The sequence below is a fragment of the Schistocerca piceifrons genome, chromosome 1 (assembly GCF_021461385.2).
Source record: "Schistocerca piceifrons isolate TAMUIC-IGC-003096 chromosome 1, iqSchPice1.1, whole genome shotgun sequence".
Classification (NCBI taxonomy): Eukaryota; Metazoa; Arthropoda; class Insecta; order Orthoptera; family Acrididae; genus Schistocerca; species Schistocerca piceifrons.
In genome coordinates, this window is record NC_060138.1 from 647228296 (window position 1) to 647255960 (window position 27665).

The window sequence follows — 27665 nt, forward strand, 5'->3', positions numbered from 1 at the left end:
TGGGTGGCCAGGTGAGACATATGGGAGAACAAAGCAAGTTTCCTATCGAACATGAGCCCCAGGCATTTCATAGTTTCAGTGAATGGAAGCGCAACAGGCCAAAGTATCAAGATGGTGGAAAAAACCCATTGCTCTGCCAAAAATTCATACAAACGGTTTTGTCAGCAGAAAAGCTAAAGCCATTGTTTATGCTCAATGTGTAAAGCCGATTAAGACATCGCTGAAGATGCTGCTCAAGGAGACAAGTCCATGGAGAACAGCAATAGACCATAAAATCGTTTATAAAAAGGGAGCCAGAGATTCCCAGCAGGAGACAGGCCATAATAGGGTTAATGGCAATAGCAAAGAAGATGACACTCAGGACAGAGCCCTGAGCACCCAGTTTTCTTGGATAAAGATATCTGAAACAGAAGAACCCAAATGTACCTTGAAAACTCTGACTTTTAAAAATTCCTGAAAGAAATGGGGCAAGTGGCCTTGGAAGTCCAACATGTAGAGAGTATGGAAGATACCAGTCCTCCAGCAGGTGTCGTAGGCTTTCTCCAAACCAAAAAACACAGTCATGGTCTGGTACTTCCACAGAAAACCATTCGTGACATGGGTTGACAAAGCGAGGAGACGGTCAACTGCTGAAAGGTGTGCTCTAAATCCACATTGTGCAGTGGTTACTAGATCTTGAGACTCAAGCCACTGCATCAGCCGGGCATGAATAACATGTTCCATCACCTTGCTAACACAGCTGATGGGAGAAATGGGGCAAGCAGCTAGAAAGAAGGTGTTTGTCCCTACCAGGATTAGGTATGGGTATGACATAGGCTTCATGTCAGCATCTGGGAAACATGCCATCTGCCCAGGTGCAATTGAACATACAGGGGGAAAGGGGGGGGGGGAGAATCCTTAATCCTTGCCTGCAAGAGAGACGTGCTGCAATGTCTGAATGTGAACGTCGTCTGGCCCTGGGGTGGAAGATCAGGATGAAGTGAGAGCATGATATAGCTCCTGCATAGTTAAGGCAGCATTGTAACATTCAAGATTCTGAGATAGCACTGAGGTCCACAATGACACTATCTGCTACAGTCAGGCCGGAAATTGGGGAATGGACCTTGGTCCCAGAGAGTCATCAGAGGTTGGATCACACGATGGAAGAGGGAGTGGAACTGTTAAAAGAAATAGTAAATGTAATCCAGCAAATTGCATCGCAGCATGCCTCAGTCCACCAAGGGACCGGGGCACAGTGCAGCAAAAGTGAGGTGCGACAAATGGAATGTTCTGCAGCGGTAAGGATAACGTTTATAGGGTATTCCACCTAGTCATCACAACTAGGGATATGTTGTTTGTTGAATGTCGGCAGGATGGAGTAAAGCCTCCAGTCAGCCTATGAAAGCTGCCAGTTGGGTTTACACGTAGGTGGAGTAGGAGTCAGCAAATGGATAGCACATGGTAAACGGTTGCTCGAATGTGTGACTGAGAGAACTGACAAGATGAAACAACGGACAAGTTGGGCAATGCAGAAAGAGAGGTGCAAATGGGAATAGGTATGCTTGGAGTCTGAAAGGAACTTGGGTGCTCCAGTGTTAAGGCAGATGAAGTTGAATTGATTGGAGGTCAGCCGCGAGGGCATCTCTCAGATAGTTCTGGAAGAGCCCCAAAGGGGATGGTGCTCATTAAAGTCACCAACCCAATAAGCTGGAGGAAGTCCACCCTAGTGACACCAAATGACGGAGGAATGTAGATGGTACAAAGAGGAAAGGTGAAGCGAGGAAGGAAAATGCGGACTGCAACAGCTTGCAGCTGGGTATTCAGTGAGAAGGTTTGACTATGAATGTCATCCTGGATGAGCAGGATTACTCCCCTATGAGATGGAATGCCAGCCTCGAATAGGGGGATGGGGCAGGGGAGAGGTCGAGGTGGACCGGAGAGAAATGCAAGAGGTGAAAGCGGTTGCGAGGACACAATTTTGTTCCTGGAAGCAGTAAAAAAGAGGACACTGTGATTCCAAGAGCAGCCATGATTCCTCCTTGTTGTATCTAATGCCGCGAACATTCCCCTAAAGGAGAGTCATGACGGGGAAAGGGGAGGAGGGAAAAAATGAAGGGTTATGACCTCAACAGCTGCCAAGTACCACCCTTCGAAGACTCATTGCAACAGGGTGCAGAGGCTGGAGGATCCTGCTCCATTAGATCTACAAGAGATATCAGCATTCACACTGTGTCAGCGTGCATATTTCAGGGCAGAAAAAAGGGGCAGTGCGCACCAGCAAAATGGAACTTGGCCAATGAGGGTATCATACGACAAAAATATTGAAGAGGATCTCCATGTTGACGAAGAAAAAGACCGTTTGCCTTCGATTGATGTCTTCGAAACTTTGCAGTTGGCGAATGAAGACTCAGATGTTCATTAGCTGGAGGGACATAGAAAGTCTCTGCAGGAGTATTCCTTCTGTCCTTTCTGGCCTGCCGTTCTGTAGCAGGTGATTTCGCCTTCAGAGGCGAAAATTTGGGGCTTGTTGCACAGCTGGAGGTGGTGGTGGTGGAGGAGGAGGAGGAGGAGGAGGAGGAGACAGGGATGTTACGATGACACAGAACAGTTATACAACCGTGGTGCTGAATTTCACATCGGAAGTCTGTGTGGACATTTCCTTCGTGAAGCAAGGTGTAGCAAGAACAGTTCTGTAAGTGCTAGATGGTAAAATGCAGGGCTTTCAACTAGCTAACAACTTGTGAGTTACAGGGTAAGGCACTTTTAGCTTCACCCGGAAATCCTGGACGGCTCACTGATCAAGATACACTGGACATCCTTGGAATGAGGCTGCACAGTCGCCACTGCAATTGATACAGTAGGGAGAAGGAGGTGTGCACTCACCCTCCTGAGCATCCCCACCACAAGTAATACATTTGGCTGTGTTCCAACAGGACATGCGAATGGGGGTTGTAATCTTGACACTGATAGCAATGCATCGGGTTTGGAATGTATGGTCAAACTGTGATGACTTCACAGCCTGCACTGATCTTTGATGGAAGCACTACTCTATCAAACGTGAGGAAAAGAGTGCGGCAGGCACTTATGATGTGTCAACCTTTTTCATGACCCAATCAAATGCAGTGATGCCCTGATCAGAGAGGAAAATTTGTATTTCTCCCTCAGTCAGTCCATCAAGTAGCCTCATGTAAGTAACATCATGTGCAGAATTCAGTGTTCGATGGGCCTCGAAACAAACAGGATAAATGTGGAGGAGTGAAGCTGCAAGCAGTTGTTGTGCATGAGAATCACAATCAGTCTCCAAAATCAAAGGGCCACTGCGTAAAATAGAGCAGGATTTCTTTGGGCTGGCAATTGCATCAACACCTTTCTGAATGATAAATGGATTAACCGTAGCAAAGGACTGACCTCTTTCAGTACGTGACAGCTCGAGGAACAGAGGAGCAACTGGGAGAATCTTAGAATCTTTAGCCTCATTCCACTTATGTTTAGTAGACAGACTGAGATGGCGATTGTCTGATAGTGAGAAAATCTGCCACAATTGCCAGCATCTCCAATGGCATGCTCTTTCCAACTGGGGGTGGGGGGTGGGGGGTGGGGTGGGGGGTTGTAGGTGTGTCCTGTCAGGGGGGGGGGGGGGGAGGGTGGCTCACCCACAGTTGGTGATTGTTCACACCTCAGTAGTCACACCTCCTGAACTCCATACAGAGGGACGAATTGGCAATTTGGAATGGGAACAACTCAACTCAGGTAACCACCTCTCCCTGGGCCTGGTCCATACCAGGGGGTATGTGCGAACCCTACCTGTTGACCCGGGGCTGGGAATTACTCATTACCCATTCACCTGTTACGTGGTAGATGTGTGGGCCAATCTTCTTCAAGGGCACACAGGGAGAATCAAGAAACAAAGAGTAACCTCAAACACCAAAGTGGAGGATGGACAGGTGATGGAGAATGAAGAAAGAAAGATGTCAGGTTACCGAAAATTCAGAACACATTCCTAAAAAATACCCCAGGCATTCCCCCCAAGGAAGAGAAAAAGAATAGCAGGAGGACTGACATGCAGCACGGAAAGAAAGTAGCACTGCAAAGGCTGGGGACCTGTGTTAGCTAAGCACATACTCATCAAATGGTGGTGAGCCTCCTAGAGGTCGTATCCCAAAGCGCTTCCTATCTCTTAGACAACTTTGTGTTTTGTCTGCTTGTTTAACTGCTAGTTTATCTACTTCATCTGCTACAGTTGTAGCTCCTTGTGTTATTGAAAATCCCACCCCCTGTGGTACCGACCACAACATGATTACCCTTTATCGACCATACACACTGAAGCAACAAAGACACTTGAACATATCACTATCCTAACACTTCATTATTTTAATGCTTATATACCGAGCCATATTCCTTGCTCAGTAACGCTGCGCTTCCCAAAGACGCAAACCAATACCCACTTCTGACAATTCTCAGCCTCTGGCATTGTGAAATCAAAACAAAATAAAACTACTGTATGAGAAGGACACTTGACTGTAACACTATGGTAATACTTCTTGCTGTAACTTAACTGCCCCCGAGTGGCTGAGACTCAAACCTATTATTTAAACATTGAGAACAATGACTACATCTTGCCAGCATTCAGCTTCCTCACCTGAATCATTACACATTGTTAACAAATCATAGACTATTACACAATGAGCCACACACCTTGCTTGTGGTAACACACATTGCATTGCTAACATACTTATTTACACACCCATAGAACACTGTCTGCAACTACCCACTACATACAGAGCTTACCAATACAATTACGCAGTTGGCAAAAGGCCCATATTTTTCCATGACATCTGCAGTAAAATTGTAGCTTACCACTCACAAAGCTCAAACTTTAACAAAATACTCAATAATTTAGCCCCTTTTCATTGACACGACAACCAATCAAATGCTATGATTTCTTCATTTTGGTAGTAGTTTGATCAGCATGGTTTAACATATGTGTTTACCAGAAGACGGTTCCCAAGCGACTATCTCGATTCACAGGCCTGAGGCCTGAAATTTTAACAATATGGTTGTATTAACCAAAGAATTTAGTCCACAAGGTATCAACAAGATTAATTAATATTTAATAGTACTTCTTCAGACTCATAGAGGCTATGTGTAATGTATTACACGCAGCATTAGCCAAGCACACAGCTCAATTGGCTCAGTAGCCAGCGTCAGCTGTGCCAGTGTGAGAACCAAAATCTGCTCTCCTCCCGGCTCCACGGCAAGATAAGCTTTTAAATGCAAGATGACAACTCATAATAATTTGCTACATTACAACATTTTCCAGACAGTGCCCACATACAGCACTGAATGTACCTGGCAAACTTATACCATTGCATGACACATGGTTTAGGAGAAATTATGTCAAACATTGAGATGCATGAAGAACTGGCTTTCGCATAAAACACTGTGCAAATTACCCAGAATATACTCAATCCAGTGTCTGATAATGAAAGCAGTTGGCACCTTCCACCAAACTTTAAATATAATTTCAAATCATATCTAAACTTTTCCTCGCACAAACACTCAATGTCAAATATTTAAAATATTAACTCATTTGTAAAGTAATCATAAATTTGAAGCTGTTTCACACACGTGAGTTTGATTCTTTAAAAATTTGCGAGATTATTGGTATATGCTACCATACATGATTAAGAATACTGTTGATTCAGAACCCTGTTACTCTGAAATTCATTCAGTTCTACTATCATCTCCCTAACTTATATCTTTTTCTCAAAATACAATAAATAATTACTTTCTTCACTCTGTTAATGCTGCATATAGAAACATATGACTATGGCTCATATCCTTGCCAGCTTCGTTGTTCGGATTATAGAACCACACACAAAGTTTATCAATTAATTTATTTGTAAATTTAAAATTACTACTGTTTTAATCACCAACCATAAGACTATGTATGACAAGGCTGATGAACCATAACTACAAACAGCTAATTAATTTTCAAAATATACAGAATCAACTGTTACAAACTGACTTTTCTCTTTAAAGGACTGCTGAATCCCACTTGGCCACATGTATTTAACTTTTTAACCACTTCCCTGAACCAGTTCAGTGATATCTGCAGGATGGTTCCCTCCACAAGCCCAAATTCTTCATGATAATGTTTCCAAACCGAGCTACCGCTCCACTTTCATGGAATTAACTGTTAGTAAGTCACACATTATTATGGCAGGTCAAGTAACTTTTACTGAATGTTGCACCACACTTCAAAGTGGATAGATCAGTAACAAAATTTTTCCATCATGCTCACCAAATCTATGCAAAAAGGGGCAGAACATTCTATCAAGCATTCACAACCTTGATGATACAAATCTGCTCCTGATTCACAAAGCCATTTGAGAATGCTTTGTGAATGTCCTCATCACTGGAAACTCTGACACTTTTACGAATCAGTTCCTCAACTGTCTAGATATTGTCATCTGTGGCTGATGTCTACAGCTTTTCTTACTGATCAGAATCACCTACATCTGTGTGCCCTTGGTCAAATTGATGGATCCATTTTGCTATGGTTGGGCATGACATTGCATTTGTCCAAATACTTCAAGAATTTCGTAGTGAATCTGTGTGTACTTTCAATGTTTAGCCCACAAGAATTGTAATGTCCCATGAACTTCAACTTTGGAGTAGGTTTCCAGTTGCCTCACCATTTCACCAGCACACTGTGACACACCTGTTATCCATGCTGCTGCAGAGCTGCGTCTGCAGAAAATCCCGAAAATCTACTCTCTTCTGACAATGCACTACTCTTATTGCACAACTGTGTTAGTGTAGAACACATGTAAGCTACTTCCTGATGTCTCTACAAGTATGAAGCACATAATAGTTCACAATCGTAATCAATGCATAATATAAGGTGTTTATAAATTAATATCGAGGTTTTAATGCTTTATAACATTTATTATATTAAAATTACAGTTATACATGAAATGTCAAATGAAAGAGCAAGTCAAACAGTTTTACCAAGAACCTTATAAATGTTCAATGTAAGCACCATTTGTCACACGGCACACATCAAGTCTATAGTTGAGTTCTTCCCAAACGTTAATAAGTGTGTCTTCAGTGATTGTAGCAACAGCTGCTTCAATCCAGTTTCTTAATTCATGGAGGTCTGCTGGTAGCGGAGGCACGTACACACGATCCTTGATGATGCCACAAAGGAAAATATCGCATGGCGTTAGGTCGGGTGAACATGGAGGCCATGCAAGCAAGCCCTGTCATTGGGCCCCTTGTGGCCTATCCAGCACTTGGGTGCAGTGAAGTTCTAGCGGAAACAATGCGCGCTTCGCATGCACACTGGTGCCAAACACAACTGTTTGAGTTGCTCTTTCATTTGACATATCATTTATAGCTGTAAGTTTAATGTAATAAATATTATAAAGCATTAAAACTCCAGATATTCATATAAATAACCCTGTATATGGTAAAACAGTTAAAAAATGCAGTAGTAGACCCAATGGCAAAATAAAAGTACTCTCCAAAAAGCAGCCTTTTAAATAGCAGAGGTAGTGTTCCAAACATCTGATCTTTTGGCAATGCTTTCTCATAATTCTGGTAGTTTGAATAACTAAGCAGCTGCTTTCATATTCACCACAAATACTGCACAGATTTTATTAATACTTCAGTCCAAAAAGGACAATAGAAATAAATACTTGCATTGCATTAATTCCTTCTCTCAAAAACCTCTCATTTACAACCAAAATTCTCACTTGGTTCATTTAAAAGCTTCCATTTTATCAGTGCATAACTTATACTGATAAGCCAAAACATTATCACAGCCAACTTCAAAGCGTGTTGGCCCACCTCTGGAACATAATTCAGCAGTGATTCTGCATGCCATGGATTCAACAAGTACTTCAGAAGTTTTCTAAAGGTTTGTGGCACCCAGATGCCAATGCAGAGGTCACACATGCAGAGGTCATACACTTACGTAATTTATGGGCGCAGAACTGGCACCCAGTAGCATCCCAGCTGAGCTTCATCGGATATAGATTTCAGAATTTGATGGCCAAGACATCACTGTGAGTTCACTATCATGCTCCTCAAACCATTGCAACACAATTCTGGCCTTGTGAGATGGACAGTTACCCTGCTGAAAGATGCCATTGCAGTTGGGAAAGACATCAAAGCATAACGGGTTATAGGAACTCCCTAATAATGTTCACATGGTCCACAGCTAGTCAAGGTGCCGTCGATTACTACTGCAGGTTCCATGGACGTCCAGTTGAATACTCCCCGTAACATAATACTGCACCCATCGGCCTGTGCTCATAGTGAGCAGCCGTTCACCTGGATGCCAGCATGCTCCAAAAACACTTGTGCCTGATCCAGCACTGTACTCCGTCATCAGATCTACCATGGATTGCAGCCTATCCTTCTTTAGAGAACAGGCAACCCTCCAATCCATGTGTTCTGTGATGAGGTATGGACATCCAACGTCTTGTCACCTACTCGTGGTTTCAGCATTCTTCAACCATTTACCACAGATGCTCATGACAGTGGCATGTAAACACGCAACCATCTTCACCATTTTCAAGATGCTCGCTCCCAGGTACTGGGACACAACAATCTGGCTTTTGTCAAAGTTGCTTAAATTGGAAGATTTCTGCATTTGCGTCACTTATCATTGCTAGATTGATTCCCCGTTCATCTCTGCTATGCTCATATCTTTCTCTTATCACGTTATGTGCCCTCAGCATCACCAGGCAGCATACAACCTTGATGTGGGTAGTGATCATAATGTTCTGGCTCATCAGTGTAGGTAATACATCAGATGATTAAAAACAGTATAAAATGTGTATTGCAAACTAAAATTACTAACTGAAATGATAAAAACTGCAGCGAATGAGTGTAGTCATATGCCTAGATACATCATGTTAAGATTGTCGATGAATAATTTTAAAAAGCCTTATTTTACTGCCTTGACTGGTTACAAGGTATCATTCATGCATGATAGACCAAAATTGGTCATGGCAGTCACACAAAGCTTTTAAAAGATAACAGTGGCTGGTTGCATTGTCCATCAACAATTCTTAACTAAATAACTACCATGGAGTTCAACAAGATACAGCATGAATAAAGTAATTATCTAGATGTTTGAGAACTGTAGACAGTTCTGCCCCAAACATAACAGCTCCGCCATTAAGTGCAAAGCAGTGACTTATTACCACCAAGCTCCGACAGAAACAAAACTGGTGTTCTCAGACTAATCATATAATTACTTACAACAGCAAAGAATAGTTTAAAATCTTTTTCTCAGCAATACTCCCATTTAATTAGAATTACTGCATGAAATGCCACTATTTTTAAGTGGATAAACGTGGAGCAGTTACCTGTCAAAACAATTTCCACCAGTGTTTCATCAATAATTTCTGCTGCCGAGTTTACCAACTGTAAGATGTTGGCAGAACTGTGGTCATGGCGGAACAGCAGCAGCCTTTCACCAAGGCAAGTCAGACCATGGTCAGGAAACTGTACAGATAAAACAAGTGTATTGAAAAAATTTGGTGCTTATACATAAGAATAGATGTTCAATGCAGACAAAGCACTGTGGAATTAAATAACAGAAACATATAAAACCCAAACCGAAGCTAATTTTTTGAGAGAGTAATGTTTGATTGTTTTTCAACAAACAATTATCTATATTTTCCTACAGGAGTATGGGAAAAGAAATATCATGCACGCAATTTACGACCCCTAACATGAACACCAGCAGCACACATTCAATTCCTACAACCAAACAAGTTTGCAACATAGAACATTATCTCTCAGCCGTACACAGCATGGATTACAACTGTAGAAAGTTTTCACAGAAGAAACAACAAATATATGAATAAATGACAAGTTGAACAATCACGGCAGGGGTTATAATCTTAGCAAGATCTTGGGATGTATGTTTGAGTTAATTAAAAGTTGAGGATAGTTCCCCTGCAATTACAATGAACTGGCTTTACTACAGGGAAAGATCCATCACATACATGTTGTGCACTGAATGAGTCCGCAGTGCAAACCTTTGACAAAGCAGTACTGGAGCTGACAAAGACCACTAGAAGTGAGTGGGAGGAAAAACTTGTTGGCAGTAAATTAATCATCGCACCTCGTGGCAATGTCATCACTTACCAAAATGCTGCTTCCATTGAACACCGAGTTTCAGCCACATGCCTCAGAATTATTCTCTCATCAATGCTGGGAGATATTGAGCAGAGTGGACTCATTATTAAAGGACAAGGTATAGGTGATCCACACCTTATACAAGAATGTGGATGTCAGATGATTGCTTTTTTGGCTGTTTAGTGAAACTTAATGATAGGTGAGCAAGATGTATGAGACAGGCGAAATTCCCTCAGACTTCAAGAAGAATGTAATAATTCCAATCCCAAAGAAAGCAGGTGTTGACAGATGTGAAAATAACCGAACTATCAGTTTAATAAGTCACAGCTGCAAAATACTAACACGAATTCTTTACAGACGAATGGAAAAACTGGTAGAAGCCGACCTCGGGGAAGATCAGTTTGGATTGCGTAGAAATATTGGAACACGTGAGGCAATACTGACCTTACGACTTATCTTAGAAGAAAGATTAAGTAAAGGCAAACCTATGTTTCTAGCATTTGTAGACTTAGAGAAAGCCTTTGACAATGTTGACTGGAATACTCTCTTTCAAATTCTAAAGGTGGCAGGGGTAAAATACAGGGAGAGAAAGGCTGTTTACAATTTGTACAGAAACCAGATGGCAGTTCTAAGAGTCAAGGGGCATGAAAGGGAAGCAGTGGTTGAGAAGGGAGTGAAACAGGGTTGTAGCCGCTCCCCGATGTTATTCAATCTGTATATTGAGCAAGCAGTAAAGGAAATAAAAGAAAAATTTGGAGTAGGTATTAAAATCCATGGAGAAGAAATAAAAACTTTGAGCTTCGCCAATGACATTGTAATTCTATCAGAGACAGCAAAGGACTTGGAAGAGCAGTTGAATGGAATTGACAGTGTCTTGAAAGGAGGGTATAAGATGAACATCAACAAAAGCAAAATGAGGATAATGGAATGTAGTCGAATTAAGTCGAGCGATACTGAAGGAATTAGATTAGGAAACGAGACACTTAAAGTAGTAAAGGAGTTTTGCTATTTGGGGAGAAAAATAACTAATGATGATCGAAGTAGAGAGGATATCAAATGTTGACTGGCAATGGCAAGGAAAGCGTTTCTGATGAAGAGAAATTTGTTAACATCGAGTATTGATTTAAGTGTCAGGAAGTTGTTTCTGAAAGTATTTGTATGGAGTGTAGCCACGTATGGAAGTGAAACATGGATGATAAATAGTTTGGACAAGAAGAGAATAGAAGCTTTCGAAATGTGGTGCTACAGAAGAATGCTGAAGATTAGGTGGGTAGATCATGTAACTAATGATGAAGTATTGAATAGAATTGGGGAGAAGAGGAGTTTGTGGCACAACATGACAAAAAGAAGGGACCGGTTAGTAGGACATGTTCTGAGGCATCAAGGGATCACAAACTTAGCATTGGAGAGCAGTGTGGAGGGTAAAAATTGTAGAGGGAGACCAAGAGATGAATGCACTAAGCAGATTCAGAAGGATGTAGGTTGCAGTAAGTACTGGGAGATGAAGAAGCTTGCACAGGATAGGGTAGCATGGAGAGCTGCATCAAACCAGTCTCAGGACTGAAGACAAGAACAACAACAACAACAACAATGATAGGATTCTATTGTACAACATTCTTCACACATCACTGCAATTGGTGTTCCATAGGTGTCCTGTTTGTGCATCATTATTGTCAGTTACAATTACTGTGGGCCCGAGACTGTGCCCTGCACGATACCAACCTATGCAATGATTGCAGCGCCACTCACAGTGTTTCTGTTTTGGCACTCAGGCACTGCACAGATTTTGAATAGTGGCCAGGTACCCCAGTACTAGCAAAACAGTGTCATATTGTGCAGATGGCACAGCTGAGTACTTTCTGTCAAATAGGCGAAGTAGGCATGTTAATATAAGCTCACCTGGTAAGAAAGTGGCTTTGATCTCTTTTAAGTGCTTGTGGGGCAAATCAAAGTCTGCAGACACTCACAAGTTACAGCACTGGTAGCTTTGTTTTACCAAATAAGGAGTCACTATGAACTTAGCAAATGACAGTTCACTGGAGGACGATGGACTGAGCAATTAAATGGAGATTACGAAACTGGCCATTTATGCCATTATTTAAAGCACTGGCACATATTAATTGGTATATCTTCAGGAATAATACATATTAATAAAGGGCCAAACTTCAAGATTTATTTTTCCTACTTACTTTAGTTTTTTGAGAGATCACAAATTTTAAAATAATGATGGCAGAAGGTAAAATTATCCTCCCATGAAAGAAGTCCAAGCCTATTTCTTCCTCTTGAGCTTCCAAACTTCTTGCCCACCCAACAAAATGGCTTATTTGTGACAGAATTACAGCAAACTGTGAAACCTAATGGGTACACACAAGAAATTATGTCAATGCGATCATTTTGGCTCAGCCATTCACTACAGCAGCTGTTATATTCACATGTGTTTCTTTCGAAATCATTCTAGAAATGACAACAGAAGGTAGCAACACTCAAGGAACAAGTCACGAGATGACCGTACATTGTTCCCATACAAAATAAACCCAGTTTTTTTAGTGATAGATGGCTTGCACGTAGAGAAAATCATGGCCCAAATTATACTCTGCATGGTTTTATTAACACAGAGCTGCAGCCTGAGCTATGCTGAACACTGTTCTTTTGATGATAATCTTAAAGAATGAAGATTAAAAATATAATGTAAGTCCTTCTCACTAGTTATGAAATTAGATGCTGTTGTATTCTTCCTTCCGGTATTGTAAATCATCAAAAATGAAGTCCACAGATTTCCTATGTCATGCTTCACTCATTTGTACTATTCCTCACTACCTAAGTTACCTCGTGCACAGCAACATTTCTATTTTGTTTAATTGTTTCACATCTTGGACATTACTTATGTATTTTTACTGCAGAACTGCTAAGAAAACCGCCAGAAACCAAAACTCCCACCAACTGATAAATACAGTGACTTGAAGGCATCCACAGAGCCAACTGCCAACCGCTCTGGGATGTATGCAGGAATCTCTCATTCTTGAAGTGGTTCCACAAGTGCTATTCACAAGGTTTATGAAGCTGCCTATGATGCAATAATCACCAACGCAGAACGGACGGTGGGTCTCTCCGCCAAAGGTAGATTTTGTTTTAAAAATATCTGCATGAGTACACTTTTTATGAGTAAGCTGTTTACTGTAGCTTTCAGTTAACATTCCTAGAGACCACTGCTCATTTCATCATTCCTCTTTGTTCACCAGTTGATTGCTCACATGGGAAAATACATATTCTGGGTCTGAGAGATCCACCCCACCCGTTCATGTGAGCTTTTTCTGCTAATGCACTTTTCTTGTTGTACTAACTGAGAGAAATGAAACTGCTTCAAAATGGCTTGGCAACATTACCAAGTGAGAAAAAAATTGAAAAACTGTTATTAGAGGATGGTAACGATTTGTATGTAGATCCTAATTTTGTTCTTGAAAGTGATCACGATACAGGAAGTGAAATGAATGATGAACAGCTGGAGAGTGAAGATAATATTATTCCTGTCTTAAGTGCAAGTACACTCACTAACACTAATCTAAATTCTCTGTCAAGGTATTTGCAGTTGGTTCTGGCTCCTCTTCCAGTGAATCATCATCTTGCTATTTGTTGAGAGACGGATGAACTAAGTGGCTGACAAAATGTTCGCAATGAAAATGTCTGTTCCAGATCTCTGAATACAATTATGCATTTGCCTGGTGTCAGTGGGGAAACCAGAAATGCTAACACCATTGCCAAGACCTGGAATCTGTTCATTAACAATTATTTGCTCAATTTGATAATATAGAGCACAAATACACACACAGATAAAATAAAACCTCTTTATAAAAATGACCCAAATACTACATGAAACTTGGAAAGAAAAAGAGGAGTTCAAGGTATTTTTGGGCCTTTTGTACATTTCTGGCATTCTCCACAGATGCACAATGAATATAGAAGAATTTTGGAACATTTGTAGCACAGGAACAGAACTCTTCCTTCCAAGTATGTCACTGCAAAGATTTCATTTTGTTTTGAGATGTGTTACACTAGATAATACTCACACAAAAGAGGAATGTAAAAAGTGATCATTTGGCCCCTGTACTTGATGCCATGGGGGGTTTCACAAAAAACTGCACAAGGCATTACACAACAAGGGGATAACCTTAACACCAGATGAAAGGTTACTATATTTTGGCGGACGCCATTGTTTCAGAATATAAGAATAAATGTGTAATTTGCTGAAACCAGAGATTATTATGTTCTATAATTCAAAAAAGAGTGGAGTTGATGTGGCTGACTTCAAGTGTTCAGAATATAATGCTGAAGGCATACAAGACGCTAGCCACTGTGCACATTTTATGCTATTTTGAGCATTTCTGGTATAAATGTATTTGTAGTATAAAAAGAACACACAGGACTGGATATGTCAAGAAGGCTATTTCGTAAGCAAATGGGTTTGGAACTGATAAAATCATGCTCACAAAGCAGTAAACTCTGAGAAGTGCCAACAATGGATTGTGGGCTTGTCAAGATAAACTGCAGCCATTTTCCATTTCGCAGACAACAGAGTAACAGGTTGTCAGTTGAATAAATGCAATCCTCAACTATGCCATGAAGACTGGTGTTACATATATTTTTGCAACCACCTATACATGGACTTCGTGCACACCGCAAAGTGGCTATATTTTGCAGTAAATTCAGAGCAATACTGAAGCTGTATCTACGGATGTTCCATTATTACTGATATGAGAAAGTATCAATATTTTTGTTCCAATACCTATAGTATCAGGTAAATACAAAAGATTCAACAATTTCATAGTATCAAAAGAAATCTGATAGTACCAGTATCTTGGGTATCAGATAGTCTACAGGAAAATAATAACATTCTAACTACTACCTAATAATAAACAACATTTATGCAGTATCTATACAGTATACAGGAAACAAACATCATAGTTAAAATGACATACAAATCCAGTCATATTAAGTACACTGGTATGCTAAACTTCAGGGTGCCGATAACTTTCACATGATGTGTCACTGTGAGTAACACACCTTGACGAAATTTGGGCCATACATAGAATGAACTGTTACAGTACAGTACCAAGGGTAGCTGAAAGAAATACACAGTGAAACACAAAAATTACACTTTTATTCAAAGACTATGATTACACTGAACTCACTGTGATTTATGACGATCTCCTGGACTTTACTAAAAGCGAGACATGGCTCATGATAGAGTGTGTGAACACCACAAATGGCAATGCATGCTCTGCAATGTGCTCCAGTGCCGCCAACAAGGTTGGTATGGAGTAGTTGTGGTAAGATGTACCATTCCTCCAGCAGCGTGGTTAACAACCGCTGGGTGGTCGTCGGCGCATGTGGACCTGCTGCAATACATCTCCCCAGCAGATCCCACATGAGCTCAACAGGATTTAAGTCAAGGGAACAGGCATGCCAGTCCATTAGCTAAATATCCTCTCATTCCAAGAGCTGCTCCACCTGTGCAGTTCGATGCGGTCACACACTGCCATCCATAGAAATCAACTTGGACCAAATGAATCCCTGAAATGACACACATGGGAAGGTGTACTGTGTCACAATAATATTGACTGGCGAGTGGAACATGTTCAAAGATTTGGAGGTCAGTACATCCATGCAACATTATGCCCTGTCACCGCAACACCAGGGCAACCAAAATGACTCTGTTTAATAATGTTCCAATGTGCATTACTTGTTCCCACCTCTCGCCATGTCAGGGTACATACTGCACCCAGGAACACTGGCGATTGTTTTGGGGGTCCTGGTGGTATGCTGTGGGGAGGCATAATGTTGCATTTATGTATTGACTTCCAAATCTTTGAAGATGTTAACATGTTACACCCACTAGTCAACGTTATTGTGACACTATACTCCTTCCCCATATGCATCTTTTCATTTTTATGCATGACAATGTCCGACAACACTGAACTGCACAGATGGTGCAGCTTTTGGAACAAGAAAATATTCAGTGACTGGACTGACCCACCAACTCCCACAATTTAAATTCCATCGATCATGTGTAGGATGCATTGGAGAGATGTATTGCAAGACGTCCAAATGCACCAACGACCATCCAGTGGTTGTAAAGTGTTGGTGATGGAACGCCCTACCATAAGAACTCCTTACCAACTTTGTGGTCAGCAAGGGACCACATTGCAGATCAGGCATCAGTATCTGTGGTGATCATGCATGATATTAAGAACAATGTCCCACCTTTTGTAATGTCCAGGGAACCATCATAAATCACAGTGACTTCAGCGTAATTATTGTCTTTGAATAAAAGTATGATTTCTGTTCATCTCATTGCATATTTCTTTCAGATACTTTCTGTATTATACTACAGCAGTTCTTTCTGTGTATGGTCCACATTCCATCGAGGCATGTTATTTGGCAGTGACGCATCATGTGAGAGTTATGTTGGCATGTTTTGTACACTACAATTAGTATAAATGAAGAGTCATTGATGGTAAACCAGGGACTAAAACAAATACGTGAGCCTCACTAATCCTCTTTGATATGTATCAACAAAGTTGCATAAGAGTGGAATTCTAAAAACCACCAAAAGATGGCCCTCAGAAGGAAAAAACTTACTGTCGCTATTTGATTTGCAGATGACCAAGTTGTTCTAGCAGAGAGTGAAAGCACTTTACAAGAAAAAGTTTTTAAACTTAATGAAATTTTATAAACTTATCAAATGGTTATATCAGTAAATAAAACAAAACTGATAGCAATGGAAGGCAAATACATAATCAGAGCAAAAATAGAGATAAACAATAAATAAAAAAGGTATATCTGTTCAAATATATCGGTACAGAGATATCAATATACAAAATTAACTCAGGCTGACTCAAAATACACAAAAACATAATGCTATAAATAGTTGTATAAAAAGGCATCTTGGTAGAACTGTGAGGAAAGAGGTAACACTAAGACTGCACAACATGGAGGCACAGCCTTCTCTTATGTATGGTAGTGAAAACTGGAGCCTAAGAAAAGGAGATGAATGAATAATTGAAGTAGCTTAGATGTGGTTTCTGAGTTACTTCTTGGATTAGCACTAAAAGAGTGCTGAGTGAAGATGTGAGACCACAGTAAGACATAAAAACAACAATGAAAGAAAGGTAATTAGACACTACAAAATCAAAAAAATAAGAAAAAAATAACAATATGGTATGGACACATGAAAAGAATACCTCCTTAATGCCTGCTGTGGCGAGCATTACATTTCAAGATACAGGATGGGCAGTGAAGAGAGGGGAAACAACGGTTTTATTAACTTCCTTTGGTTTTGGAATAGGCCAACACTCACTCCTTGACACTGAAGAAGAAGAAGAAGAAGAAGAAGAAGAAGAGTATGTACCCATTACCTTGGAACAATTTTAAAAAGTGTTTTCATATTTATGTGAACTGAATATAGGGAAGATGCAAATCATCTTCCTGTAGCAAAATCTCTTCTGCACAGGTAGGTACACATCTCAATCATTTCAAGGAGGTAAAGGGGAGGGGGAGGGAGATCCAGCATTTCTCAACACTCGCAAGATGAAGACACAGAAAGGCATGGACGCAACACAAGTGACTGTTTATGTTTGGTGTATCTGCTGAGGAATTGTGTCAGGGTGGGTGGCACAAGCTATTGTTTACTTCTTTAGTACTAAGGAATTGGTAAGCTTCAACATAAGATCACTCGTTTGGTTATGATTTATCACAGCGCGCAACTCCAATGAGAATTTGCACAACAGTATGTGTACTTATACATTATACACCGTAATCTTAACATGGTTCATGCTGACGCAGTTTAATTTCCATATTTCATCAGTGTTCTATGTAAGTCTTCTTTGTTATAGAACAGCTAAAAAATACACAAAAAGTAATCGCTATCTTTTGATACTGTCTGTTTTGATACTTTTATTCTGATGTTACAGAGGTATACAATTTTAAGTATTGGTGTTGATACCAAAAATTTTATTAAGTCTGGTATTATAATGCCCCAGATGTAGTAATGAACAGTGCTAAATACATTTGGTTTCGGTGGCTTCAAATCACAAGTACAATGATCACACAAAGTTTCTATGAATGCTAGGTCTGCTGTTGGCGTATTCTAAAAGACAAACAACTCTCTTATTATTGCTTACGTGTCTTCCAATCGTAGATGTAGACTCCGCCTGTGCCCAGCCCCATTTTTCTTTCTTTCATTTTCTACTTTATTGCATGAAAATGCAATCACTTCAATGGAAAAATGAAAACTGGTTTTCACCTCCGTGTTTCTGTTACGTAACTGTGGTCACTTCCTATCTTCAAGTAACGAATGAGACGTGAATCTATTCAATATGTACTCATAAAACACTTCAATATTTAGATATTGCACAATTCACCAAAGCATTACCTTTTTGTTGATGAAGTCACTCGCTAAGTCCTTCAATGTCTTCAGTCCTAATGAACCAGCAGGTGTAGTTACTGTATCTCTAACAAGTCCAAATTGGAAGAGGAAAGTAACTTCAGGACCTTCCATTGTGGTCTGCATCATCTGTATAGCAAACATACATATTTAAAGTTAGTTAAATCTCTTGAAGGAAAAGCACACTCTCATTGTGGAGCACGCAGGGGGACCAGAATAACTCTGTCCCTTACAGCATCATGCCATTAGAGATTAATCATGAATTATTTCCCCCATTTTCAAACCTTGCTAAGCAATGACAGAAAGTCAACAGTGGCTGCTTCTCATGGTGAACATGGTCTGAGTTTACATACACAGCCAAACGTGGTGAATCACTAAAGGTGTGTGGCAGAGACTAAATTTTATTACACAAAATATTATAGCTTCTTTTGTTTCCTTCATATACTGAGCATGAGAAACAGTAATATGTATTCAAAGCATGCACTAATTATCCATGGGAATGGTCTTCCTTCATCCTATGTGTTTGGAAATCTCTGTTCCACCATGAGAAATAGCTTATATTTATGTGAACACTTCTTCAGTTATATACCGGTTGCACCATGCGGCAGAAAACATATGGATCTCAGAGAGCAATGTGAGTATGAATTTCACAAGCAGACATTTGGTCAACTGTTGTCCTTTGCCAGCTTCCGAATACTGTCCAAGCTTGTGAACTGCCTATGCATACAAGCATAATAGATACTGTGAAAGCCTGCCAGTGCTAGTCCACATATTGTCTTCAGCTGCCACTTAGACAATTTTGTGAGGAGTTGGTGATCATAACATGTAAGAGTAAGGAAAAAATTAAAAATTTCAATTACACATACGTGCTAGTGGGAGTTCTCCAGAGTGTTCAGAAAACAAGGAGACAGATATTAAATCTAACATGATTGCCTTCACTCAGACAATGACTTGGAATTTCACAGTTTTGATGGCAGTTCTTCAACCAGCAAGATATTTATCACAACTTTCGCACAATGAGATGGAAAACATTTGCAGCTTATGTTTCATTCTTTGATCCCTTGAAGTACAATGTACACAGAGCTAGCTTTATAAAATCCCTGCATTTTGAATATTAACACAAAATCTTAAGAGCATGGTGGTTTTTTACTAAACTAAAAAGGAACATATTGTATTCACAATGAAGAATTCATTGATAAACCATCAGCAGTGTGTTCATAAAGGAGCAGAAATTTAATAAGCCCTCTATCCAAGGTTTGTAGGTAGGGGCTTCTAACCGTATAGACGCCTCATGCACATCGGCTTCTACAGAAACTCTCCCCCCCACCACCACTTGAGAAGGCTAAAAGAATAATTTCAAAGAAAAAAAGGACAACATTCTATGGAGGTATCATTACTCCACTACGCAATAAAAAATTCATGGCTAGGAGGGTAAGTGTCTGGCTACAAATCCAAACCTAGGGTTTCTTTCTGTCATTTATTGCTCCTCTCACCTTTGGTAATGCTGTGTTATTGTGAAAAATTCCAAGCTGCATCATTTTTTGGCAGGTCCCACTATAGCTGGCTGGGTCACTCAGTTCAAAGTTCAGAGGAGAGCAAACACACAAAAACTAATAGCATCATGTCTTTGATAGTACTAAGGTGTTAAAGGCAGCCTTTGGACAGATTCACGTAACGAATAAATTTTCAAAACAAGAAGGAAAATAGGGAACACAGCATTACAGCATGAAAAACAATAAACTCAGTGAATGATACTATAGTGAAGTATTGGAGATTTACTTGGTATGAATTATACTCCAGTTTTTTATGCAGACTTTTTTGCTGTTTTAACAGTGTCTCAACTTTTAGTTTTATTTTCCATACTGTAGGCTATGTACACAGTTATTTACACATTCCATTTGGTAGTGATCAAAAGCGATTAAACCTCAACAACATCCACTTTTCATAGCGATGAGCAGTGCACTCAATGTCACAGGGTAACACACTCCACTATACCGTGCGAGCATGTACTATTCTCAATTTATCTTCACAGTCTCTATGGGAGTGATATACAGAGGGCTGAAGAATGTTCCTATATTACAACTTGAAACATGCCTTTGGAATTTTCTGAAATATGTTTTCAGGAATATCAGGCACCTGTCTTAAGTGTTTGCCAGTTGATGTTTTTCAACAAATCTCTTTGGCTACTCATACACAATCTCCTTAGTATATACTATCTGCCATGTCAGTTCAAACTGATATATGTGGTAAAGACCACACAAGTGCAATGCAAACAATATCTTTCTTGAGCCTATTGCAGGTAGGTAGTTCGAAAGGAGGGTTGTGGCAAGGTAGCAGCCTCAGCAGCAGCTGAGCTCATCTTAAGTTAGTTATGTCAGTCAGAAATTGATTTTGAAATAACAGTATGTATGAGTGGTAAAATCGAGGTACTGAAAGCAATGTTGATGCCAGAGATCAGGAATAATTTAAAGAAAGGTAAAAGTATACATGGGGTGGGCCAGTCTGCAGATCAGAGAGTAGAAAACGGTTCCCCCAACTCTCAGCATGAGATGAGAGGCACCTCCCATTTTTCTGACCCCCACCAACCTGATACAGGGTAAGAAAATAGAATAAATAACTCCTTCCAACCAGGAGATCTGTAAGACAAAGTGAAAAGGCTAAAAATGTAATACCAGTAGAAATGACCATAATAAAATAAAGTGAGAGAAATAATGAGGTCGGAAGGTGGATGGGTATAGTTAAGTGTCTCTAGGACACAGAATGCAGGAGGCATCCCTCCCACAATCATCCTTTCCTTGATCCAGGACAATTAAATGTTAAAGGTGGGAATAGGACAACTCTCTTTGTGGAAACATAAAAACCTTTTCAATTATTCATCAATATCATCTAATAGCACCAAGGCTAAGGAATCCTTAAGATTTTGTCTTCATCAGAGTGCTATATGATAGGACACACTTTAAAAAAAGTATAATAAAGCATGACAGATAAAAGTAATTAAAACAAAGTAAAAGAGGGATGACCATGGTATCTGGCAGAGGAGGTAGGCTTAGTACGTGGCGGGAGAGACTAATCCTGGTCACCTTACCCCGCCCCCACCACAAGAACTTTTTAAAATGCTAGAGCTGAAATAGAAACCAATTTCCTTGTGAGCATGGAGTTTATTAGAGGGACCAGTAGCCCACCAGAGAGATCTGATTTGCACCTGCAAATCCACACCTGCGATCATCAAAGTGGATGTTAGGTGAGTAATGGCTTCTCTAGGCAAACAGTATTCAGTTCATTTCTCGGGTTATCATCATGAATTGGGACACTGAGCACATAGTACAACTAAGGTCAGAGATAAGACTAAATAACAGAAATTACAGAGTGGTAAGAGTTACACCAATGAATATCCTGAACACTGCTCACTGAGTCTCTATAAATTAAAACATGGTCCAGGGGGGCGTCTGTTTAATAAAATGTAGGGCTCTGTTACTCTGCCAAAAAAACGCATGTTCCTTGTAACACCGATCCAGACCAGTGGGAGTTTTGAAAGGATATCTTGTTCTATCCATGGTTTTAGAGCCCTCAGTGTAAATTATGGTAGTACCCTGATACTCCTAATGAAACAACAGGAACAAAAGCAAAATGGTAATGGGGATGACAAACTTTAGGTCCTTGAAATAGATCGGTCCCAATTTGTGGTCTGGTTACTCAAGGAATGAAACACTTACAACTGACAAACTCACCCAAGCATTTGGGCATTGATGCCCCTAGTATGAAAAAAGAAGTTCTCTGTTTATCTCACCGGAAGCTAATTTACTTTCTACTAATTATTAATTGGTGTAGTGGAATTGTTTGTAGTGAAATTTGTATTGTTTGTATTTGTGTTGTTTGTTTGTAGTGTAATTTATATTGCTTAATCTGCCATCACGTGTGACAAATGTGGATGATGTCGTAGATTAGCGAGCACGGGAGTGAAATGTCAGGATTGTGGGTTAGTGTTTCACTGGGGGGATTGTAGCAGGGAAGCTGTTATAGTACCAGATGAGGGTCGAAAATGGAGTTGTAGATTACGTAGCCGTGACAAGAAAATTGTGAAACAGGTAAAAAAGATTTGTGCCCTTCAGGCTAAACTAGAAATGGTGTACTTCGAATTAGACAGGTTGAAGGAGGAAAGAGACAATGGGAGCTGGGAACAAGTAACAAGTCGTAGTCAGAAGGAGAAAACCCCAGAAATCACTTTTCAGATTCCAGTGAGCAATCAGTTTGATTCGTTACCTGAAGTAGAAGAGCCTCAAACAGTTTTTGAGCAAAGTAGGGCGCAGTGGACTCTTAGTAACAATTTTAATGCTAGGCTGGGAGTAAAGTCAAGCAGAAAGAAAAGAGTCCCGATGTTAGGTAGCAGTCATGGAAGAGGTGTAGGCCAGTTGCTACAGGATAGGTTAGGAGTCGAGTACCAGGTCACAAGCATTGTGAAACCTAGTGCTAAGCTTAGCCAGGTTACAGAAAACCTAGGGACCCTGTGCAAAGATTTTGATTGTGAGGACCATGTTCTTACTTTAGGAGGAGCAGGAAACAGTCTGGCTAGCAATTCGGACTATAGTATTAGGTGTGACCTGGATGTAATACGAGCAGCAACAGCTCACACTCTTGTGGGCTTTGTGGATGTTTTGCGGCACCATGACCAGCCCTGGGTTAATACAGCTGACTACCGTGTTAACAGAAAGCTTGGGGGGTGTGGGGGGGGAGTTTACTGTTGGCAGACATTAAATCTCATATCTGTGCTGTGCCTGTTGATGCAATTGGGAGGTGGGGTTACACTAGTTGTGGCCTGCACCTGAATAAGGAGGGGGAAGGATAGGTTAGTTGATCTTCTTGCAGAAAATGTAGGGGGGGAGAGAGGGGGGCGCATCCAAACAAGACAAAATACCTGTGATTACTGGAGTCAGAGGGACAGATTTTTTAGGTTACAGTCAGGTTACAGACAGAGAGTACTGAAAGAGATTAAAACAGAACAGTGCCATAATGTCTGTCGCAGTATTCAAAGAAATAAAATTTGTGTGTTTCATCAGAACATTAGAGGATTGAAAAATAAGATAGAAAGTGGGGTAAATTCTGAAGGTATAGATGTTTTGTGTCTCTATGAACACCATGTAACCACAGGGATGTAGAAGTTAAATTTAGGGGATAACAGATTAGCATCTTATTCATGTAGAGTCAACATGGAAAGAGGAGGAGTTGCTACTTATATAAAAACTAGACACAAAGTAAAAAATATTGAAACAAATAGTTTTTGTGTAGATCAGATCCTTGAAGCATGTGATTGTAAGTTACTACTACAATATATTGTAATATAGAAGGGAAGCAATGGTTGAGAAGTGACTGAGACAGGGTTGTAGCCTCTCCCCAATGCTATTTAATCTGTATTTTGAGCAAGCAGTAAAGGAAACAAAAGAAAAGTTCAGAGTAGGTATTAAAATCCATGGAGAAGAAATAAAAACTTTGAGCTTTGCCGATGACATTGTAATTCTGTGAGAGACAGCAAAGGACTTGGAAAAGCAGTTGAACGGAATGGACAGTGTCTTGAAAGGAGGATATAAGATGAACATCAACAAAAGCAAAACAAGGATAACGAAATGTAGTCGAATTAAGTCGGGTGATGCTGAGGGAATTAGATTAGGAAGTGAGACGCTTAAAGTAGTAATGGAGTTTTGTTATTTAGGGAGCAAAATAACTGATGATAGTCGAAGTAGAGAGGATATAAAATGTAGACTGGCAATGGCAAGGAAAGTGTTTCTGAAGAAGAGAAATTTGTTAACATTGAGTATAGATTTAAGTGTCAGGAAGTCGTTTCTGAAAGTATTTGTATGGGGTGTAGCCATGTATGGAAGTGGAACATGGATGATAAACCGTTTAGACAAGAAGAGAATAGAAGCTTTCGAAATGTGGTGCTACAGAAGAATTCTGAAGATTAGATGCTTAGATCACATAACTAATGAGGAGGTACTGAATAGAACTGGGGAGAAGAGGAGTTTGTGGCACAACTTGACCAGAAGAAGAGATCGGTTGATAGGACTTGTTCTGAGGCATCAAGGGATCACCAATTTAGTACTGGAGGGCAGCGTGGAGGGTAAAAATCATAGAGGGAGACCAAGAGATGAATACACTAAGCAGATTCAGAAGGATGTAGGCTGCAGTATGTAGTGGGAGATGAAGAAGCTTGCACAGGATGGAGTAGCATGGAGAGCTGCATCAAACCAGTCTCAGGACTGAAGACCACCACAACAACAACAACAGTAATTGCAACAATCTACTGATCCCCTCAAGGTAACTTTCAGCTGTTCATGAAAAATCTAGAGGCATTATTGAACTACCTGTCAGACAAAAAGAAGCAGTTGGAGGTTTGTGGTGATTGTAATGTAGATTTCTTAAAAGATATAGATAGGAAAAATGAGCTAGAATCTTTGTTTGGTTGTTTCAATCTAGTGTCTGTTGTAAATTTCCCAACTCGTGTGCAGCAGGATAGTAGATCACTTATCACTAACATTTTCATAGACAGTGCTCAGGCAGAAACAATTAATATGTACCCAGTTGTTAATGGGCTATCTGATCATGATGCACAGGTAATGGAAATAACACATATAGCGCCTTACAGGCTTCAGGCTGGTTCATACAAGGCAGGGAGGCTTATTGATGCGAACAGGGTACAGAGAAGAGGTAGAATGGGATGAAGTATACACAGAAAACGATGTTGATGCCAAATTCAATTTATTTCACTGTAAATTTGTCTCAATATTTGAGAGTTGCTTTTCTGAAATGTTATCCAAAAAAGCCATTACAAAGGCAAGTAAGTCATGGATTACTAAGGGAATTAAGATATTGTGTAAGAGGAAGAGGGAAATATATGGACAGGCAATAAAGTTAAATGATGATGATGTGAGTGATGATTCACAAGTTGCAAGTATTTTTAACAGTCACTTTCTAAATGTAGCAGAAAAAATAGTGATAGAGAGTCCAGTTGAAGAAGCAAAAAAATATGTCAAAATGTCATTCCTCAGGACTTTAGGCCTTTAGAAATAGCACAGGCATCCCCCACTGAAATTAAGGGAATTATAAATATACTGAAAAACAAGAGCTCATGTGGTGTTGATGGAGTCTCTAAGAGAATTCTGAAGTGTTGTTCTAATTTAATACATCGAGTCCTTAGTGATATATGTAACGCTTCGCTGGCACAGGAAATTTTTTTAGACAGATTGAAATACGCAATTGTCAAACCTCTTCATAAGAGAGGGGACAAGAGTGACTTAAATAATTATAGACCAATCTCACTGTTGACTTCATTTTCTAAAATATTCGAAAATGTTATGTATTTAAGGGTAGTCTCACATTTAAGTGAAAATAATTTACTCAGCATGTCACAGTTCGGATTCCGGAAGGGTTACTCAACTGAGAATGCTATCTACACATTTACCCCACAAAACCCAGGCCCTAAATAACAAATTATTGCCAGTTGGTAATTTCTGTGATCTTTCCAAGGAATTTGACTGTGTGGATCATGTCACACTCTTAGAAAAACTCAGGTTTTATGGAATTGAAGGCTATACACACAGCTGGTTTGAATCATACTTAACGAGCAGAAAGCAAAAAGTTGTGCTGAGTACCACAAATAATGTTGGGAGGGTGGTGAATTCTATTGAATGGGGAGTTATTACAAAGAGAGTCCCACAGCGTTCAATTTTGGGTCCTCTACTGTTCCTTATTCATGTGAAAGACCTTTCACTAGTACTTTTTTTGCAGATGACACGAGTTTTTACCATTTGTGCTACCCTTCAGAGAAGGGAAACCACAGAAAACCTAAATCATGATGGCCTCATGGGTTTGAACTGTCTTCCTCCATATGTGCATGGAAAGGGAAGAGACTCTTATAACTGGTACAATGGGATGTACCCTGTGCTATACAGTTCAAAGTGGTTTGCAGAGTATAGATGAAGAGTTAGCTGTAAATGTAGAGGATGCAGGGCCTACAACAGTCCTGAATAGCTGTTGCAATGTCTCTGGTTGACTATGGTACCAGCCCCCAGTAGAAAGGGGGATAGCATTTCCAGCAGCATAGGTGATCACAACAGACGCATTTCCCATAATTTTTCAATGAAAACTAGTGAAGAGAAGACGAAGATGATGGTAGAGGTAAACAAATGCCAGGTACCCATTCTGAGAGTCCAACATGGCAAGTGGTACATTTGGTGATACCAAGGAAATAACAAGATCACCAAACGTGGTCACTGTCAAAAATCATTGCATAGAGACCATTGTTGCAAGGTCACAAGACTGGGAGAAGAGACTGTAATGTTGACAGCCGAAAAGGTATCATAGGTGCCAATAATGTGGGTAGCAGTGTCATCATTGATGAGACAATTTGGAGTCTGAATGAAGTTGTATGTACCTACCAGACAACACTGTATTCCTCACCACACAGGGTGGTGCACATTGAAATGCCCAAGTGAGGGAGAATTGAGAGATTTAAGTGACCACCTCATGTTAAGTAAATACCCCGCCTGAGAGTAAATAAATGTTACAAATGGTGATTGCTGGGATAATTTGCACTTGCAATGCTATTGCTTCCAGTGTGGTATAGAGGGATATCCACTCACAATGACATCTGTGCAAATCAATGCACAGAAGCCTCCAGATGTTCTCTCGGGGCCAGTATTGTTCCCACAGAATGCAGAGTAAGAGTGTCCTGGTTAGGTGTGAAGGGACCTAGAGAGCATGTCACATCCCGCCATCATGTCTCTCATCATTATGGGTGGAACAACATCAATGATTATAGTTCAGATTCCAACGGCATTGGGAGATCTGGCATTTATATGGACACCAGCGTAGCTTTCTGCTGAGATTTCTAATTTTTCTCCTTAACTATTTTAGAAGGTTGGGACTCTTGGGAAAGCTGATCCACTGTGCAGTTAGAAACTGAAGAAGATCAGGCAACTTTGAGACCCACAGTCCATGGCTACCTCAGTCACTGGCTGGTGTTTGGGTAGCTGATCTGTAGATTTCCAGGTAGAGGTTTCCCTAAAGGGAACAATGTTATCAGTAGACATTG

General features: G+C 40.2%; 1 protein-coding gene across 1 annotated transcript in view; it reads right to left on the reverse strand.

The window, feature by feature from the left end:
- LOC124805156 (serine/threonine-protein kinase D1) overlaps window positions 1-27665 on the reverse strand; it is a 244912-nt gene that overhangs the window by 193004 nt on the left and 24243 nt on the right. The window contains exons 2-3 of the mRNA XM_047265638.1: window positions 18569-18709; window positions 9363-9501 (exon numbers count right to left, since the gene is read on the reverse strand). Of these exons, the coding sequence (XP_047121594.1) occupies window positions 9363-9501; window positions 18569-18709 (280 nt within the window). The remainder of the gene's footprint in view (window positions 1-9362; window positions 9502-18568; window positions 18710-27665) is intronic.